The sequence below is a fragment of the Osmerus eperlanus genome, chromosome 20 (assembly GCF_963692335.1).
Source record: "Osmerus eperlanus chromosome 20, fOsmEpe2.1, whole genome shotgun sequence".
Lineage (NCBI taxonomy): Eukaryota > Metazoa > Chordata > Actinopteri > Osmeriformes > Osmeridae > Osmerus > Osmerus eperlanus.
In genome coordinates, this window is record NC_085037.1 from 1,885,284 (window position 1) to 1,902,949 (window position 17,666).

General features: G+C 48.9%; 5 protein-coding genes across 8 annotated transcripts; 4 read left to right on the plus strand and 1 right to left on the minus strand.

Annotated features, from left to right (window-relative positions):
* Window positions 1-39: 39 nt before the first annotated feature.
* ndufb9 (NADH:ubiquinone oxidoreductase subunit B9) lies at window positions 40-1,720 on the minus strand. The gene is made up of 4 exons (XM_062445674.1): window positions 1,565-1,720; window positions 963-1,155; window positions 666-779; window positions 40-454 (listed from the first exon to the last, which is right to left on the minus strand). Exons 1-4 carry the CDS (start codon window positions 1,651-1,653, stop codon window positions 323-325), a joined length of 528 nt encoding a protein of 175 aa, XP_062301658.1. The 5' UTR covers window positions 1,654-1,720; the 3' UTR covers window positions 40-322.
* A 156-nt stretch (window positions 1,721-1,876) lies between these two features.
* On the plus strand, window positions 1,877-7,080 carry tatdn1 (TatD DNase domain containing 1). 3 transcript variants are annotated; one of them, XM_062445670.1, is made up of 12 exons: window positions 1,877-2,021; window positions 2,333-2,398; window positions 2,518-2,567; window positions 2,782-2,845; window positions 2,989-3,132; window positions 3,498-3,540; window positions 4,381-4,466; window positions 4,729-4,769; window positions 5,130-5,206; window positions 5,328-5,398; window positions 5,666-5,792; window positions 6,505-7,080. In XM_062445670.1, the coding sequence occupies exons 1-12, from the start codon at window positions 1,946-1,948 to the stop codon at window positions 6,605-6,607; spliced, it is 948 nt and encodes a 315-aa protein (XP_062301654.1). In that variant the 5' UTR covers window positions 1,877-1,945; the 3' UTR covers window positions 6,608-7,080. The 3 variants fall into 3 exon arrangements, with proteins under 3 accessions (XP_062301654.1, XP_062301656.1, XP_062301657.1); XM_062445672.1 differs by lacking the exons at window positions 1,877-2,021; window positions 2,333-2,398; window positions 2,518-2,567; window positions 2,782-2,845 and having other exon boundaries at window positions 2,991-3,132; window positions 3,498-3,581; XM_062445673.1 differs by lacking the exons at window positions 1,877-2,021; window positions 2,333-2,398; window positions 2,518-2,567; window positions 2,782-2,845; window positions 2,989-3,132 and having other exon boundaries at window positions 3,498-3,590; window positions 4,351-4,466.
* Window positions 7,081-7,136: 56 nt separating this feature from the next.
* On the plus strand, window positions 7,137-10,281 carry LOC134006702 (E3 ubiquitin-protein ligase RNF139-like). 2 transcript variants are annotated; one of them, XR_009927962.1, is made up of 4 exons: window positions 7,137-7,506; window positions 8,250-9,737; window positions 10,023-10,099; window positions 10,221-10,281. XR_009927962.1 is itself a non-coding variant. In XM_062445669.1 (2 exons), the coding sequence occupies exons 1-2, from the start codon at window positions 7,344-7,346 to the stop codon at window positions 9,665-9,667; spliced, it is 1,581 nt and encodes a 526-aa protein (XP_062301653.1). In that variant the 5' UTR covers window positions 7,137-7,343; the 3' UTR covers window positions 9,668-9,903. The 2 variants fall into 2 exon arrangements, 1 of the variants encoding a protein (XP_062301653.1); XM_062445669.1 differs by lacking the exons at window positions 10,023-10,099; window positions 10,221-10,281 and having other exon boundaries at window positions 8,250-9,903.
* On the plus strand, window positions 9,879-11,973 carry LOC134006920 (deoxyribonuclease TATDN1-like; the record flags this gene model as incomplete). The annotated part of the gene is made up of 4 exons (XM_062446035.1): window positions 9,879-10,099; window positions 10,221-10,291; window positions 10,559-10,685; window positions 11,398-11,973. Coding segments are annotated over 4 exons (522 nt in total), but the record flags the coding sequence as incomplete, so codon positions are not given.
* Window positions 11,974-12,076: 103 nt separating this feature from the next.
* Window positions 12,077-16,152, plus strand: LOC134006701 (E3 ubiquitin-protein ligase RNF139-like). The gene is made up of 2 exons (XM_062445668.1): window positions 12,077-12,400; window positions 13,142-16,152. The coding sequence occupies exons 1-2, from the start codon at window positions 12,238-12,240 to the stop codon at window positions 15,034-15,036; spliced, it is 2,058 nt and encodes a 685-aa protein (XP_062301652.1). The 5' UTR covers window positions 12,077-12,237; the 3' UTR covers window positions 15,037-16,152.
* Window positions 16,153-17,666: the final 1,514 nt, after the last annotated feature.

Below are 17,666 nucleotides of genomic sequence, written 5' to 3' on the forward strand. Positions count from 1 at the left end.
TCAGCAAGGGTATTGGGATACAGCCAGATTCACAAGAGATTCATTAATCATATATTTATTTGTACAGGTATAGATGAAGCACAGCTAAAGCATATTTCAAAGGTCTCCCATTTCTTCAGAATCAAGGTTGAGTTCAGGCCGGTGGAACACACACCCTGCATGCAGCTCTTCACAAGCACTCCATTATACAGCGATCCCCTTACAGTTAGAGACTGGTTCACACGAGAGCTGAGTCACGGTTCTGCAGAGTAGTGGTCGGCCATGGGGGGAGACCAGGGTGTGAGGGGGAGACCAGGGGGGGATTGGGGGGGGGGGGGGCATCTTAGACAGGGCGCTCCCTGGGGCGGGTGACGTACTGCCACCACAGAGGGGGGAGGTCGCCATCCTTGCGGGCCGGGGGGAGGGCCTCGGACTTGGGCCCGTCCGCGGGGGTCTCTGCCTCCAGCTGCTGGACCTGAGGAGGGGAGAAGGAGAGGAGGACGGGAGGGGAGAGGAGAGTGAAAGGAGGCAGGAGAGAGGATGGGAGGGGAGTGGACAGGATGGGAGACAGGTGGGGCGGGGGGGAGGAGAGGAAAGGGGGGAGGAGATATGGTTTGAAACTTGAAGCAACAAAAGACACAGCCAGGTAGGGTTGATGTGAGGGTTCTGGTTGGGCGACAGCCTACCTCCCTGTCCCAGCTCTGCTCCCTCAGTTTCTTCCACTGCTCCCGCTTGGCAAAGTAGTCAGGGTACATGGCTTTCTCAGAGGGGTGCCAGTGATCCAGACACCACTCTGGAACCTGGGGCCAGGACACAAAAACACAGACCTCACGTTACGCCTCTGCCTTTCTCACACATTTCTGTCAGTCTCTTTTACACGAAACTCACATAAACACGCACCGAACATACTGCTCCTACTGAAGCTGTGTAACGTTAACCACAGGACAGACAAAACTTGTGTGGATGCAACATGAACCCGTTACCTTGTAGCATTCGTATCTCTCGTAGGAGGTTCCTCCGGGAGAGTCGGGGAACAGGTAGGGCTGCGGGTGCTGGTTGGCCCAGAACTCCTCTTCCCCTGCCTTCAGCATCTTGGTAGCTTTCACCATATCTTTCTCGCCCATGTTGTCATCGAAGCGCGCCCTCAGCATGCACGCGTAAAATCGGTACTTGTCCCTAAAAAGAACGTTAACCGGAGCATCAATCATCGTCAAGAACAACTTACATAGGATTAGCTGTCAAATTGTACAACAATCGTACGCAAAAGCAGACTGTAGACTACGAGCTCTAAAATGGCATAATTGCCGAGGCAGACGGAAAACACGTAGTTTCCTATTAAACAATGTTAGCTCTTAGTCTTAGCAATTTGCCGGGCCACAATAACATTGGATTGGTTTGATGGCGCTAGTCCGTGCCAGCTGGCTAGCTAACACTAGGCTGACGAGAGTGGGTGACCTAGCTGGCAATAGAGCTAAGCTAGCTAGTCAAGCTTGCTAAAATCAGTTGATTCCGATGGGCCTACGACAGCACGCTTCACGTTGTTTAACCCAAATATGTAGGGCGAAAAGTCCGACCCTTCACTTACCTGAATATGCACCATGATTCGAGGTGCCTCAACGACTTTTTGTAAAGCCGCAGGACTTTTTGGTGGTGGGTAAGATACGCAGAGGCCATTTTTCCCGTCCCCTGTCACCTTCTCACTCAGGCCAGGAGCATTGTGGGGCTGGATTCTTGTTTGTTTTTTTCATGTACAAAGTGCGCATTGTATTTTCATCATACTGTTTCTAACCGTACATTTATTTCAGTTTGTATTCATAATGACGTTGCTGTGTAATTGTTACAATACAATAAAATATCTAGATATAATTTGAGGTTTTTGAATTGTCGTTATTGGTTGGAGACAGATACAAGGATACTCTGTTTTAGGATTGCGCACATATTATAATGAAAACGGTCATATAGAATTATGGGAATTGTTAGAGCTGCATGTGGGTCCTTTTTCAGCAGCTTTGCAAAAACCATGACACACTTCAATTTTATAGGTAAGAAGACACAACAAACATGCGTTAGTTCATGCATACGATATCAGACAATGCTAACTGCATCTGCACGACTACTGTATCCGTTCTAAAGCTGATGTTTTCTACAGAACTGACACATAGCTAGCTTACAGTACCTTCTAGCATGTTTTAAATACCTCAACAACAGTAGTTTTTTTAGTTACAAATAAAGTAACATTCAACATGAATATAAGGTTACCCTATAATAATATGTCAATGGTGAGGATGTACAGAATTGAATTTAGTTGAATGATGGTGTTAAGGATGATGATGCAAACCGTTCTCCTGTTCAGACATCGGCATCAATCTGACAGATCCCATGTTCAGGGGTCTCTACAGAGGCAAGCAGAAACACCACGGTGAGTATCTACTCAGTCAGTGTGCTGCTGTTGGACATTGCATAGCTAGCTAGGTTAGCCAAGGATCCGATGTCAGGCTGACGGAATCAACTCTTAACAGACCGTATTCCTCTCATCAGATGACTTTGATCAGGTTATCGACAGAGCTGTGAAAGTTGGGATCCAAAAGGTAAGTTTGTCATGTCATTTTGGTGCTTGGCGATAATACATCATCAAATAACATTGATCTGTATAGGTAATTTAAAGAGTTACACAGATGCCCATAGATGTAAACATCACAGATCCCACCTAAACTTCATTGTGTTCTGAAAGAAAACAGTGTTCTTGAAGTCCAGTTCCTCCCTCACCAGGGACAGTGTTTAAACTCTGAACTGTTTTTGCAGTTCATGATCACAGGGGGAAGTCTAGAGGACAGCAAGGAGGCCCTGACACTAGCAGAGTCCAGAGGTGATGCATGAATACACAGCCTTCTGGTCAGAGTAAATCAATTAGACACTGTCACAGAAATACACATTTTCTAATTTCCTGACTTTAAACAATCTGTGTTGACCCCCCCCAACATACATTTGCACACACACACACCTGAACAGAGGGGTTCTACAGCACAGTGGGGTGCCATCCAACACGCTGTGGGGAGTTTGACCAGAACGGACCTGACCAGTACCTGTCTGGTCTGAGGGAGCTGGCCACAACACACAGAGGGAAGGTGGTGGCCATTGGGGAATGTGGACTAGGTGAGGTGTCAGAACACTGTCGCACTCTACTTTGTCTCACCTAGCATGGTGCGAGGGCGTGTGTCAGCAGTTTACAACATTACATTCAACCCGTTATTCCTTTAGCATACACCTTTATTCACACAACAGGACATATAGAAAGTACAGCATGATCATATAGGAATGTGCATAGTTCTCACAGTATTTTGGTGGTCAGAATCAAGGACTAGTCTGTATTTACTAGGCAGAGTCAAATAACCACATCTGAACTACTAGGATGTGCAACAAAAATAATAGCTCAACCAAGTCGGAACAGTGTCTGCGTATACATTAGAAAGATATTAAGCACAATGCTTCATCTCTCTTTCTCTTTTTGACCATCTCAGATTTCGACCGACTGGAATTCTGTCCGAAGGAAACTCAGATGAAGTGAGTCAGGCCGTCCTCTCGTACTGGGGACTGTGGGACATGTGAGTCAGGCCCTGTCGTACTGGGGACTGTGGGACATGCGAGTCAGGCCCTGTCGTACTGGGGACTGTGGGACATGCGAGTCAGGCCCTGTCGTACTGGGGACTGTGGGACATGCGAGTCAGGCCCTGTCGTACTGGAGACTGTGGGACATGTGAGTCAGGCCCTGTCGTACTGGAGACTGTGGGACATGTGAGTCAGGCCCTGTCGTACTGGAGACTGTGGGACATGTGAGTCAGGCCCTGTCGTACTGGGGACTGTGGGACATGCGAGTCAGGCCCTGTCGTACTGGGGACTGTGGGACATGCGAGTCAGGCCCTGTCGTACTGGAGACTGTGGGACATGTGAGTCAGGCCCTGTCGTACTGGGGACTGTGGGACATGTGAGTCAGGCCCTGTCGTACTGGGGACTGTGGGACATGTGAGTCAGGCCCTGTCGTACTGGAGACTGTGGGACATGTGAATCAGGCCCTGTCGTACTGGAGACTGTGGGACATGTGAGTCAGGCCCTGTCGTACTGGAGACTGTGGGACATGCGAGTCAGGCCCTGTCGTACTGGGGACTGTGGGACATGTGAGTCAGGCCCTGTCGTACTGGAGACTGTGGGACATGTGAGTCAGGCCCTGTCGTACTGGAGACTGTGGGACATGTGAGTCAGGCCCTGTCGTACTGGAGACTGTGGGACATGTGAGTCAGGCCCTGTCGTACTGGAGACTGTGGGACATGTGAGTCAGGCCCTGTCGTACTGGAGACTGTGGGACATGTGAGTCAGGCCCTGTCGTGACCTCTGCCGTCCCACCAGGTATTTTGAGAAGCAGTTTGACCTGGCTGAAGAGACCAAACTGCCCATGTTCCTCCACTGTAGGAACTCCCACCAGCAGTTCCTAGGTTTGTGCACCTGTAAACAAAACAACCTACTCAAACTATCCTCTTATGACAAGCTTAGTAGAAATATTTACAAACTAACTACAGGTATTCTTTCAATTATTACTTAACATTTGACATATACTACCTTATAACAAATGTATTACATGATTAAATTATCTTATGACTTGCATACGTTCAGATATTTATTACCTTATTACATACATGATTACATTACCTTATTGCTTACATAATTAGAATGGTGAATTTGTCTTGACTTCCGCAGACATCATGAAGAGGAACAGGGACCGATGTGTAGGAGGCGTGGTAAGAACACTTCTGGTTAAGGCGTCGCATGTTTCCCTGTGGAACCACACACCTTAAATCAAATCCATCTTAACTGTAAATCCCCCACGAGTCGCAAAGGCCTCCGCTGACGATCTTAAACGTCATCATCTTCTCAACATCATCTTTATATCTCAAATGTATTCACTTAGTGGATGCATTTAACCAATGCAACGTGCAGGGGATTTGAACCTGTGATTTCTTGATGCGCAGTCAAATGCTCTACCACTGTGCTATACTCTCCCCTGGACTAGCTTGGGGTGTACACGTAGATACCCTGCTGGTTCCAACGTTCACAACCATCAGGGCCCGTTCCTTGACCACCTTCCATCCCTGCTGCAGGTCCACTCCTTCGATGGCAGTGCAGAAGATGCAGCTGCTCTTGTAGATCTGGATCTGTACATCGGGATCAATGGCTGGTAAGAGACGAGCGAACCGTCACAGTCCAGGGTTCAAAAGCGACATTTCTCAGGAAGATGGATGTGACATCTAAGGTGCCTGGTTCCCAATTCCTCTTAAATGGCTCTCGTTTTCTTTCAGTTCCCTGAAAACGGAGGCGAATATCGAGGCCATGAAGTCCATCCCCACTGAGAGACTGATGATAGAGACTGGTGTGTTAAACTCCTCCCTCCGTCTCTCCTATGCTCTCTGTCCTATAAGCCTCCATGTTTTTACAACAATGCATTCAGTTTCATGTCGTTAAATAATCTGTACATTAGTTCCTCACAAGTGCACAGATCCTCTGACTCTGTAACTTTTGATGAAGATTCTTCCAGCTCATGTAGGCCAAGGCAAGGAGAAGGACAGGTTGCGGTACTGATGTTTGTGTGTTTTCCAAAGAGAGATGTTGGAGCACTGATGGTTGTGTGTTCTCCTAGATGCGCCGTGGTGCGGGGTGAAGAACACTCACGCAGGCTCCAAACACATCAGGACTACGTTTCCCACCAAGAAGAAATGGGAGGAGGGACACTGTCTGAAGGACAGGAACGAGCCCTGCCACATCATGTATGTGTACCTGGAGGGGGGAGGGAGAGACGGGTGGAGGGATAGAAGGATGGATGGAGCAAGGGAAGGAGGGATGGATGGATAGAGGGAGGAAAGGGAGAAAGTCTAGGAAAGGAGGGAAATTGGAAGGGGTGGATGGAGGGACGAGAGGAGGAAGGAAAGGAGAGGAAAGGAGGGTGAAAGAGAGGAAGATAAAGAAATCTACCCTCATTCCAACCCTAATCCAACACACCTGATTCTAATAATCATGTGGTTGACGAGCTAAATCATGTTTTTGGAGTCTGGATTTGGAGGCGAAGGCTACAGGAGGGTAGATCTCCAGGAGCAGGGTTTTCCAGCTTAAGGTTTACCCAGCTATGGCCCTGGATTCTTAAAGTGAATTCATTCAGTCATTAATCAATAATTCATTCAATCATTGTTGAATTTGATGTAGAACTCATGCTGGAACTCTTTCAGCATGTTTGCTAGATGCTTTTGTTCCAGTTCCTTCCCTGGGGCTTCCATTGCCCCTCTTTCTGTTGTGATAGACTTGTAATTGTGCTTCACTGTTTCAGCGCAGAAAAAAAAGGTCATGTGCTGCGTTTGTACTAATGGGATCGACTGATGACCATAGAATATGGATGATGTACCATGGCTAAAACCCCTTTCCAGTTCCTATTAGAGATACTATGTGTGTATAACGATACTTCATTGCTGTCTCTTCACGTTTCAGACAAGTGCTAGAAGTCATGGCAGCGTCCAGAAACGAGGACCCGGCAGAGATGGCCGACACCATCTACAACAACACGGTGAAAGTGTTCTTCACAGGGAGCTGACGGACGATGTCCTTGCTCAGGACTGTTCCTCAGAACTTCTCTGAGGAGGGGTGTCTGGTTTCACCTCAGGCAGGGAAGGCCATCAACACCTGCTGCTGTCAGTCACTGAAGACAGTCTTCAGACATCTTCAAAAATGCCTAGTCATGGTTGAGGCTAACTTTGCATGAAGATGATGTTCTCTGCCCTTCTGGAATGTTGTGGATTTAACTGAGATGTGTGGCTTGTGCTCTTCCTTATATTAGAGTTTGAACACAAGTTTAGTTTTAATAATATTTTTTGAAAATAAATGCCCAATGTAGGTCTATACCTTTAGTAACCCTAAATCTGTTTTTCTAAATTACTACTGTAACTGAATAATGTATCCATGATAATGGTGGTGGTTTTAGGAGATTGGCGACCTGACCATGTCTTCATAATATAATATCATTAGTATGTGAAATAAAGAAAAATGAAATAAAGATGAAAAACACGATTTGGCACCGACCAATTTCTAATCATTTATTTTTTGTACTGAGAGCCACACCTTTTGACGTTTGAAACGTCACTCACGGGGACGAAAAACAGAAGCAACTTCCGCGTTCTTCGCATAGCAACAGGAGGACGGCGAAGATGGCTGACAGTACGGACCCCGATAAATAACGTCTGGGAGGTTGAAACAACAACAGGCAGTGGCTGGAGTTTTTAATTTTCAAACGGGGTGACTGAGTCCTCCAGGACCTTCATCCCACAAAGTCCATGGCGTCCGCTCAGATCCGGATCAGCCAACAGGCCTTGGCGGTGCTGGATGTGGCACTTCGCGTCCCTTGCATCTTTATTATCGACGCCATTTTTAACTCTTACTATGATCCCGGGTCAGGATGGGCCGGGACAGCAGGCAAGATTTTCATCAGAGTCATGGGTAAGACGAATGCGTGTTTTACAACTCGGTTTAGAAAGCTACAATGCTTTTCACTGCCAACCACTGTCATCCGCGCTCAGCAAAAATGACAGCTAGCTAGCTATCATGCGCAGTGAGACGCTCACCTGTCAATGGCCTCTTGCACTTTTAGCTACTGGCGGAAACAACATTAAAGTGCTTTTTCATCTGACACAGCAAGTAAACCATGAACTGACATGTTATACAGACACATGTTTTTAGCACATATTGCCACAATATAGTGACTTATTCCTAAAAGTATGCTAGCTAGATAGCAACAGCTAGCTGAGCTAGCCAGTTAATCGACAGGTACAGTAGGCAGTGCGCTAATCTCAGGCCATTAGTGGACTGTTGACGTAGTTTTAGATATCTAGTTAGCTAAATACAGGACATGACTGCAGTGCGGCCATCACTCACAGCTGTCAGAAACTCAGAGGCCCTCAGTTGGGTATTTGCACTCCGACCTCATTTATGTTTACACTACAGCTCCACAGTTCAGCGAACTGTTTGTAAGGAAGAGATAAATGAACTATCTATCTTTACAAGGTTACTCTATAGATAAACGTCAAACTTTCATGGCGTTATACTATTCAGTTTTTCTGCTTGTGTTTTCCAATGCTCAGAAATGTTGGACGTTTGAACATAGACATCATGCCCCTCTATTGTTGTGTGTGTGTTTTTGCTCAGGAGGTCAGATATAATCTTGTTCATCCTGTCTCCCTTAGGTATCCTAGTGTCCAGTGTGGCGCTGGTCCTTTCCCAGAAGGCCCTGTTCAAGTTCTACACCCTCTTCTTCGCCGTGCTCCTGGGAATGGTGGCCGTCCTGATCAACTACTACGCCACCTCCCACATAGACTTCTACAGCGCCTACTACAAAGCGGCTCTGGGCTTCCGGCTGCTGCCCAGGAACGGCCCCACCCTTTGGCTGGGCATGGCAGTGCTGCAGCTGGTTTTTGGCATGGGCTACGTCTTCCTGCTCAACATCCAGTCTGTGTGCGCCGCCCTGGTGGTGCTGGACATCATGATCCCCCTGTGGGGGCTGATCATCGAGCTGCCCGTGGACGTGAGGCAGCTGGTGGCCGTGGCCTCGGGCCTGGCCCTGGCCCTCCACACGGCGGTGTGTCTGGCGCTGAAGCTCAAGTGGTTCTACTACTCGTGCCGCTACGTTTACCTGCTCGTCCGGCACATGTACCGCATCTACGGGCTGCAGCTCCTGGTGGAGGACACCTGGAAGAGGATTCGCTTCCCGGATGTGTTGAGGGTGTTCTGGCTGACTCGCATCACCGCGCAGGCCATCATCCTGGTGTACGTGGTCAGGGCCGTGCGCCACGAGAGCGCCGGGGTGGGCGCCGACGTCGGCGCCGGCGCCGGCGATCACCACGGCTACCTGACGCGGGACGTGTTCTGGGACCTGTTCAGCAACCTGATCATCAGCGGCTGCGACTCCACGCTGACCGTGCTGGGGATGAGCGCCGTGATCTCGTCCCTCGCCCACTACCTGGGGCTGAGCATCCTGGCGTTCATCGGCTCCACCGAGGAGGAGGACAAGCGTCTGGGCTTCGTGGCGCCCGTCCTGTTCTTCATCCTGGCCCTGCAGACGGGCCTGAGCGGACTGGACCCGGAGGACCGGCTCATCCGCCTCAGCCGGAACATGTGCCTCCTGCTCACCGCCATCCTGCACTTCATCCACGGCATGACCGACCCGGTCCTGATGTCGCTGAGCGCCTCCCACGTCTCTTCCTTCCGCCGCCATTTCCCCGTGCTCCTGGTGTCGCTGAGCCTGTTTGCTCTCCCGGTGATGCTGAGCTACGCGCTGTGGCACCACTACGAGCTCAACACCTGGCTGTTCGCCGTCACGGCCTTCTGCGTGGAGCTGTGCTTGAAGGTGCTGGTGTCCCTGACGGTGTACGCCCTCTTCATGGTGGACGGCTACCACAACGTCCTGTGGGAGAAGCTGGACGACTACGTCTACTACGTGCGCTCGTCCGGCAACGTCATCGAGTTTGTGTTCGGCATGATCATGTTCGGCAACGGGGCGTACACCATGGCGTTCGAGTCGGGCAGCAAGATCCGGGCGTGCATGATGTGCCTCCACGCCTACTTCAACATCTACCTGCAGGCCAAGAACGGCTGGAAGACCTAGAACACTTCTGGTTAAGGCGTCGCATGTTTCCCTGTGGAACCACACACCTTAAATCAAATCCATCTTAACTGTAAATCCCCCACGAGTCGCAAAGGCCTCCGCTGACGATCTTAAACGTCATCATCTTCTCAACATCATCTTTATATCTCAAATGTATTCACTTAGTGGATGCATTTAACCAATGCAACGTGCAGGGGATTTGAACCTGTGATTTCTTGATGCGCAGTCAAATGCTCTACCACTGTGCTATACTCTCCCCTGGACTAGCTTGGGGTGTACACGTAGATACCCTGCTGGTTCCAACGTTCACAACCATCAGGGCCCGTTCCTTGACCACCTTCCATCCCTGCTGCAGGTCCACTCCTTCGATGGCAGTGCAGAAGATGCAGCTGCTCTTGTAGATCTGGATCTGTACATCGGGATCAATGGCTGGTAAGAGACGAGCGAACCGTCACAGTCCAGGGTTCAAAAGCGACATTTCTCAGGAAGATGGATGTGACATCTAAGGTGCCTGGTTCCCAATTCCTCTTAAATGGCTCTCGTTTTCTTTCAGTTCCCTGAAAACGGAGGCGAATATCGAGGCCATGAAGTCCATCCCCACTGAGAGACTGATGATAGAGACTGGTGTGTTAAACTCCTCCCTCCGTCTCTCCTATGCTCTCTGTCCTATAAGCCTCCATGTTTTTACAACAATGCATTCAGTTTCATGTCGTTAAATAATCTGTACATTAGTTCCTCACAAGTGCACAGATCCTCTGACTCTGTAACTTTTGATGAAGATTCTTCCAGCTCATGTAGGCCAAGGCAAGGAGAAGGACAGGTTGCGGTACTGATGTTTGTGTGTTTTCCAAAGAGAGATGTTGGAGCACTGATGGTTGTGTGTTCTCCTAGATGCGCCGTGGTGCGGGGTGAAGAACACTCACGCAGGCTCCAAACACATCAGGACTACGTTTCCCACCAAGAAGAAATGGGAGGAGGGACACTGTCTGAAGGACAGGAACGAGCCCTGCCACATCATGTATGTGTACCTGGAGGGGGGAGGGAGAGACGGGTGGAGGGATAGAAGGATGGATGGAGCAAGGGAAGGAGGGATGGATGGATAGAGGGAGGAAAGGGAGAAAGTCTAGGAAAGGAGGGAAATTGGAAGGGGTGGATGGAGGGACGAGAGGAGGAAGGAAAGGAGAGGAAAGGAGGGTGAAAGAGAGGAAGATAAAGAAATCTACCCTCATTCCAACCCTAATCCAACACACCTGATTCTAATAATCATGTGGTTGACGAGCTAAATCATGTTTTTGGAGTCTGGATTTGGAGGCGAAGGCTACAGGAGGGTAGATCTCCAGGAGCAGGGTTTTCCAGCTTAAGGTTTACCCAGCTATGGCCCTGGATTCTTAAAGTGAATTCATTCAGTCATTAATCAATAATTCATTCAATCATTGTTGAATTTGATGTAGAACTCATGCTGGAACTCTTTCAGCATGTTTGCTAGATGCTTTTGTTCCAGTTCCTTCCCTGGGGCTTCCATTGCCCCTCTTTCTGTTGTGATAGACTTGTAATTGTGCTTCACTGTTTCAGCGCAGAAAAAAAAGGTCATGTGCTGCGTTTGTACTAATGGGATCGACTGATGACCATAGAATATGGATGATGTACCATGGCTAAAACCCCTTTCCAGTTCCTATTAGAGATACTATGTGTGTATAACGATACTTCATTGCTGTCTCTTCACGTTTCAGACAAGTGCTAGAAGTCATGGCAGCGTCCAGAAACGAGGACCCGGCAGAGATGGCCGACACCATCTACAACAACACGGTGAAAGTGTTCTTCACAGGGAGCTGACGGACGATGTCCTTGCTCAGGACTGTTCCTCAGAACTTCTCTGAGGAGGGGTGTCTGGTTTCACCTCAGGCAGGGAAGGCCATCAACACCTGCTGCTGTCAGTCACTGAAGACAGTCTTCAGACGTCTTCAAAAATGCCTAGTCATGGTTGAGGCTAACTTTGCATGAAGATGATGTTCTCTGCCCTTCTGGAATGTTGTGGATTTAACTGAGATGTGTGGCTTGTGCTCTTCCTTATATTAGAGTTTGAACACAAGTTTAGTTTTAATAATATTTTTTGAAAATAAATGCCCAATGTAGGTCTATACCTTTAGTAACCCTAAATCTGTTTTTCTAAATTACTACTGTAACTGAATAATGTATCCATGATAATGGTGGTGGTTTTAGGAGATTGGCGACCTGACCATGTCTTCATAATATAATATCATTAGTATGTGAAATAAAGAAAAATGAAATAAAGATGAAAAACACGATTTGGCACCGACCAATTTCTAATCATTTATTTTTTGTACTGAGAGCCACACCTTTTGACGTTTGAAACGTCACTCACGGGGACGAAAAACAGAAGCAACTTCCGCGTTCTTCGCATAGCAACAGGAGGACGGCGAAGATGGCTGACAGTATGGACCCCGATAAATAACGTCTGGGAGGTTGAAACAACAACAGGCAGTGGCTGGAGTTTTTAATTTTCAAACGGGGTGACTTGAGTCCTCCAGGACCTTCATCCCACAAAGTCCATGGCGTCCGCTCAGATCCGGATCAGCCAACAGGCCTTGGCGGTGCTGGATGTGGCACTTCGCGTCCCTTGCATCTTTATTATCGACGCCATTTTTAACTCTTACTATGATCCCGGGTCAGGATGGGCCGGGACAGCAGGCAAGATTTTCATCAGAGTCATGGGTAAGACGAATGCGTGTTTTACAACTCGGTTTAGAAAGCTACAATGCTTTTCACTGCCAACCACTGTCATCCGCGCTCAGCAAAAATGACAGCTAGCTAGCTATCATGCGCAGTGAGACGCTCACCTGTCAATGGCCTCTTGCACTTTTAGCTACTGGCGGAAACAACATTAAAGTGCTTTTTCATCTGACACAGCAAGTAAACCATGAACTGACATGTTATACAGACACATGTTTTTAGCACATATTGCCACAATATAGTGACTTATTCCTGAAAGTATGCTAGCTAGATAGCAACAGCTAGCTGAGCTAGCCAGTTAATCGACAGGTACAGTAGGCAGTGCGCTAATCTCAGGCCATTAGTGGACTGTTGACGTAGTTTTAGATATCTAGTTAGCTAAATACAGGACATGACTGCAGTGCGGCCATCACTCACAGCTGTCAGAAACTCAGAGGCCCTCAGTTGGGTATTTGCACTCCGACCTCATTTATGTTTACACTACAGCTCCACAGTTCAGCGAACTGTTTGTAAGGAAGAGATAAATGAACTATCTATCTTTACAAGGTTACTCTATAGATAAACGTCAAACTTTCATGGCGTTATACTATTCAGTTTTTCTGCTTGTGTTTTCCAATGCTCAGAAATGTTGGACGTTTGAACATAGACATCATGCCCCTCTATTGTTGTGTGTGTTTTTGCTCAGGAGGTCAGATATAATCTTGTTCATCCTGTCTCCCTTAGGTATCCTAGTGTCCAGTGTGGTGCTGGTCCTTTCCCAGAAGGCCCTGTTCAAGTTCTACACCCTCTTCTTCGCCGTGCTCCTGGGAATGGTGGCCGTCCTGATCAACTACTACGCCACCTCCCACATAGACTTCTACAGCGCCTACTACAAAGCGGCTCTGGGCTTCCGGCTGCTGCCCAGGAACGGCCCCACCCTTTGGCTGGGCATGGCAGTGCTGCAGCTGGTTTTTGGCATGGGCTACGTCTTCCTGCTCAACATCCAGTCTGTGTGCGCCGCCCTGGTGGTGCTGGACATCATGATCCCCCTGTGGGGGCTGATCATCGAGCTGCCCGTGGACGTGAGGCAGCTGGTGGCCGTGGCCTCGGGCCTGGCCCTGGCCCTCCACACGGCGGTGTGTCTGGCGCTGAAGCTCAAGTGGTTCTACTACTCGTGCCGCTACGTTTACCTGCTCGTCCGGCACATGTACCGCATCTACGGGCTGCAGCTCCTGGTGGAGGACACCTGGAAGAGGATTCGCTTCCCGGATGTGTTGAGGGTGTTCTGGCTGACTCGCATCACCGCGCAGGCCATCATCCTGGTGTACGTGGTCAGGGCCGTGCGCCACGAGAGCGCCGGGGTGGGCGCCGACGTCGGCGCCGCCGCCGGCGATCACCACGGCTACCTGACGCGGGACGTGTTCTGGGACCTGTTCAGCAACCTGATCATCAGCGGCTGCGACTCCACGCTGACCGTGCTGGGGATGAGCGCCGTGATCTCGTCCCTCGCCCACTACCTGGGGCTGAGCATCCTGGCGTTCATCGGCTCCACCGAGGAGGAGGACAAGCGTCTGGGCTTCGTGGCGCCCGTCCTGTTCTTCATCCTGGCCCTGCAGACGGGCCTGAGCGGACTGGACCCGGAGGACCGGCTCATCCGCCTCAGCCGGAACATGTGCCTCCTGCTCACCGCCATCCTGCACTTCATCCACGGCATGACCGACCCGGTCCTGATGTCGCTGAGCGCCTCCCACGTCTCGTCCTTCCGCCGCCATTTCCCCGTGCTCCTGGTGTCGCTGAGCCTGTTTGCTCTCCCGGTGATGCTGAGCTACGCGCTGTGGCACCACTACGAGCTCAACACCTGGCTGTTCGCCGTCACGGCCTTCTGCGTGGAGCTGTGCTTGAAGGTGCTGGTGTCCCTGACGGTGTACGCCCTCTTCATGGTGGACGGCTACCACAACGTCCTGTGGGAGAAGCTGGACGACTACGTCTACTACGTGCGCTCGTCCGGCAACGTCATCGAGTTTGTGTTCGGCATGATCATGTTCGGCAACGGGGCGTACACCATGGCGTTCGAGTCGGGCAGCAAGATCCGGGCGTGCATGATGTGCCTCCACGCCTACTTCAACATCTACCTGCAGGCCAAGAACGGCTGGAAGACCTTCATCAACCGCCGCACGGCCGTGAAGAAGATCAACTCCCTCCCGGAGATGAAGGGGGAGGAGCTGAGGGACATTGAGGACGTGTGCGCCATCTGCTACCAGGAGTTTGCCACGTCGGCACGCATCACGCCCTGCCACCACTACTTCCACGCCCTGTGCCTCCGCAAGTGGCTCTACATCCAGGACACGTGCCCCATGTGCCACCAGAAGGTGTACATCGAGGAGGACGGCCGCGACCGGCCGCCCTTCTCCAACAACAACGGCTACGCCGCCCCCGGTGGCGAGGAGGACGGCGGGGACTTTGCGGAGCGCCGGATGGCGGAGGAGGCGGCGGCGGCAGGTGGGGCGGAGCCTGAGAACGAGCTGCTGGAGGATAATGACAGCATAGAGTACGACGAGGACGAGTGGGCGGCGCAGAACGGGGGCTCGCCCGTAGAGGAGGACTATGTTAACGACGACACAGACTCGAATGGGGACTAAACACAGACACGTTCATGTATAGAGAGAGAAATATATATATATTTAAGTTAAAACTAAACAAACAACAAAAAAAAGAGAAGAAAACATCTAAATTTTTACAACATCAGGGAAATTGATTATTTTCTCTCCATCTAGAATATCTTTTTTTTTTCGGGAGGGGATATGTCTGGGCTTGCCCATCCAAGGGCTTGGTCCAGATTTAATTACTGTACTAGTGTGCCTAGACAGGGGTAGGGGTGGGATCCAAGAGGTGCAGCTCAGTGAGAGACACACATTCCTCTTGTTTCGTAGGGATGGCGTTGGTCGTGTGCTTGCTGTTTGGCTGAGCGAGAGAGAGAGAGAGAGAGAGGGAGATGGACAGGAAGCAGAGAAAGGAGACAGGAAGTGGAGGGCAGTTCCAGAGAGTGAGGTCTGCAGGTGATGTGCTACTGTATTCTCAGATATAGGCTACCTCTTTATCTACTACTGGTCTCTTGTGTGACCTTGCTTCAATTGTGTACGTTATTGTACATGTAATTAACACACACATGCACCTTCCCTTGAGAGAAAAAGGAGAAGGGTTGTATTGTAACGAGTATTTGGAGATGAGAGCCTTCATTGCTCCACGCTCCGCTCAGTCACCATATCTGTTCATGGCTGATCGCTGCTTTTTTGAACCAAGCTGCTCGGCTACAAAGAAGGTTTCTGCCAAGATCATTTGCAAAGGTGTTCACCTATCATCATTTTTGCAAATTCCATTTGGCAGTGATTTTTTAAAAGTTTTTTTCATTTTACATTCATGATCAACACGCTTCTTAACAAGCACAAGTGAGTATGATGTTATCTAGAAATGACAACACCTTCCAGAGCGAGACTGTCTTAAAGATTTTATTTAAAGGTTTAATTATTCGTTACAGTGGTAATAATTAAGACTGATGAAAGTAGAAGCGGCTGTGAGGTATCACCCTGTTCTGACCAGGACAGACATCACATTCTGTTCAACAGCTGTTTGTTTCAAGAAGAAGGACTTTGATGATTGGATTAGTTGTTAGCATTTTGGGGGAAAAGGTAAAGTTGTTCATTTTTGCCTTTTTGTTTAAAAAAAATTGATGTAAATAAAAATCACCTTTAATAATGGTTTGGTTCACAAGTGAGACAATAGTGAATATACTTTTTGTTCTCAGCGGTTGTAGACTGCAAATTATTTCATGTTTTTGTCGATGTCTACATTAGTTACACATACAAAGATGAAACGTGCTCAAACCTCATATAAAATAGTGGCTTTGCAGCCGATACGCTTATCAGAACGGTTTCTTTCTACTGGCGTCTTTTTCTAACTCTAGATGGCAGCATTACTGCATCTTTTCGCTAGTAAGGATCCATTAACTTTTGATTTTGATAACCTATTGTAGAATCATTTGTGTGTGCTGAGAAGGAACATATGTGTTTGTCAATGAATGGGAAAGAGACTACTTTGTATTTGTGTGAAATCTGTATAGTTTAGCCCTACAACATTTAGGGGCGGTGTTTCCATAAAATGCTGTCGACAACAGCTGCGAAGCAGGGTGACAACCAAGACCCCTAATGAAGGAAAGGGTGGCTTTGAGGTCACGGTTTGCTTGCCGAAAGCCAACAATAAAAAGGTTAAAGGTCAAACTAGACATTAATAGGATTTGGCAAGCATCGGATAACGGTGACAATACATTGCATGAGTTACTACAGATAGCTTGCTCAGCAGAACGAGGCAGACTACCTAAAAATGAAAAGGACTCTTGCAGACCAAAACCAGGGTACCTGCGAAGTTTGCAAGATGGACAGCCTGCTATGCTAACTATAAGCCAGGCAACTACCCCCGTTGTGGGAGTGGAGAGGGCGGTGTTTCACTGAAGTCACAGTCTCGGTATGGTGCCAATAGACCAGTCATAATGCAACCATAAACCAAGCCTAGCAGCTCATTCTCCACAAGTTAGCTTGACTAGCTAGCTCGCTTGTTCACGTCCACCGCGCTTTATGTAATGTTCTTTTACGGCCACCTTCTTCTCTACTCTGAAAAGAAGAGGAGCAGGAACTGAAACGGAAAAAGGTTATTATGGTTTAGACTGCAGAGCATTATGCTAACTGGGCGAGCCAGTGTTAGCTAGTTCGCTAATCGCGATTTTTGAAGTTGCCGATTCCACCACCAAGTCTAAAGTGTTATCCAACAATCTTTATTGTTACTGTTAGCTGCTACGGGTAGACTAGCTGTACCTTACTACTGACTGAGTTTGTTGTTTTGAAAAAGCTGCGTCCCCATAAAAATATATCGGCAGCTGCGCGCCAACAACATTACACCATTCGATTTGATCAGTTCTCAGCCAACTCATTTGGGCTTATTTCTTTCAGATATTTGTACGTGGAACACCAGCGTTGCTATCATGATTAAGCTTTGCCATACATAGGTCTTTACGACCCCGCCGTCTCCTGTCCCGATCAGCGCTGGATCCGGCTGGTCACAGTCAGAAAGGTTCCGACCGTGCCCCCCATGTTCACAGCTGCCAGATGGGGACCCGCGGGCGCAACGAGCCCCGTGAGCCCCTGAACTCCCCAAAGAGGTGCAAAGGACTTCATCTACAGCTTGCACCCCAAAGAGAGGACGTGCTTGCTCATAGAAC

Coding starts and splice junctions, on each gene's coding strand:
- ndufb9 (XM_062445674.1), bottom strand. CDS start 1,653: ATGGCCTCTGCGTATCTTACCCACCACCAAAAAGTCCTGCGGCTTTAC. Junction 1,156..1,564: donor GAATCATGGTGCATATTCAG/GTAAGTGAAGGG, acceptor CGTTCTTTTTAG/GGACAAGTACCGATTTTACG. Junction 780..962: donor AGAGATACGAATGCTACAAG/GTAACGGGTTCA, acceptor TCCTGGCCCCAG/GTTCCAGAGTGGTGTCTGGA.
- tatdn1 (XM_062445670.1), top strand. CDS start 1,946: ATGGGAATTGTTAGAGCTGCATGTGGGTCCTTTTTCAGCAGCTTTGCA. Junction 3,541..4,380: donor CCGAAGGAAACTCAGATGAA/GTGAGTCAGGCC, acceptor CCGTCCCACCAG/GTATTTTGAGAAGCAGTTTG. Junction 5,207..5,327: donor TACATCGGGATCAATGGCTG/GTAAGAGACGAG, acceptor GTTTTCTTTCAG/TTCCCTGAAAACGGAGGCGA.
- LOC134006702 (XM_062445669.1), top strand. CDS start 7,344: ATGGCGTCCGCTCAGATCCGGATCAGCCAACAGGCCTTGGCGGTGCTG. Junction 7,507..8,249: donor GATTTTCATCAGAGTCATGG/GTAAGACGAATG, acceptor TGTCTCCCTTAG/GTATCCTAGTGTCCAGTGTG.
- LOC134006701 (XM_062445668.1), top strand. CDS start 12,238: ATGGCGTCCGCTCAGATCCGGATCAGCCAACAGGCCTTGGCGGTGCTG. Junction 12,401..13,141: donor GATTTTCATCAGAGTCATGG/GTAAGACGAATG, acceptor TGTCTCCCTTAG/GTATCCTAGTGTCCAGTGTG.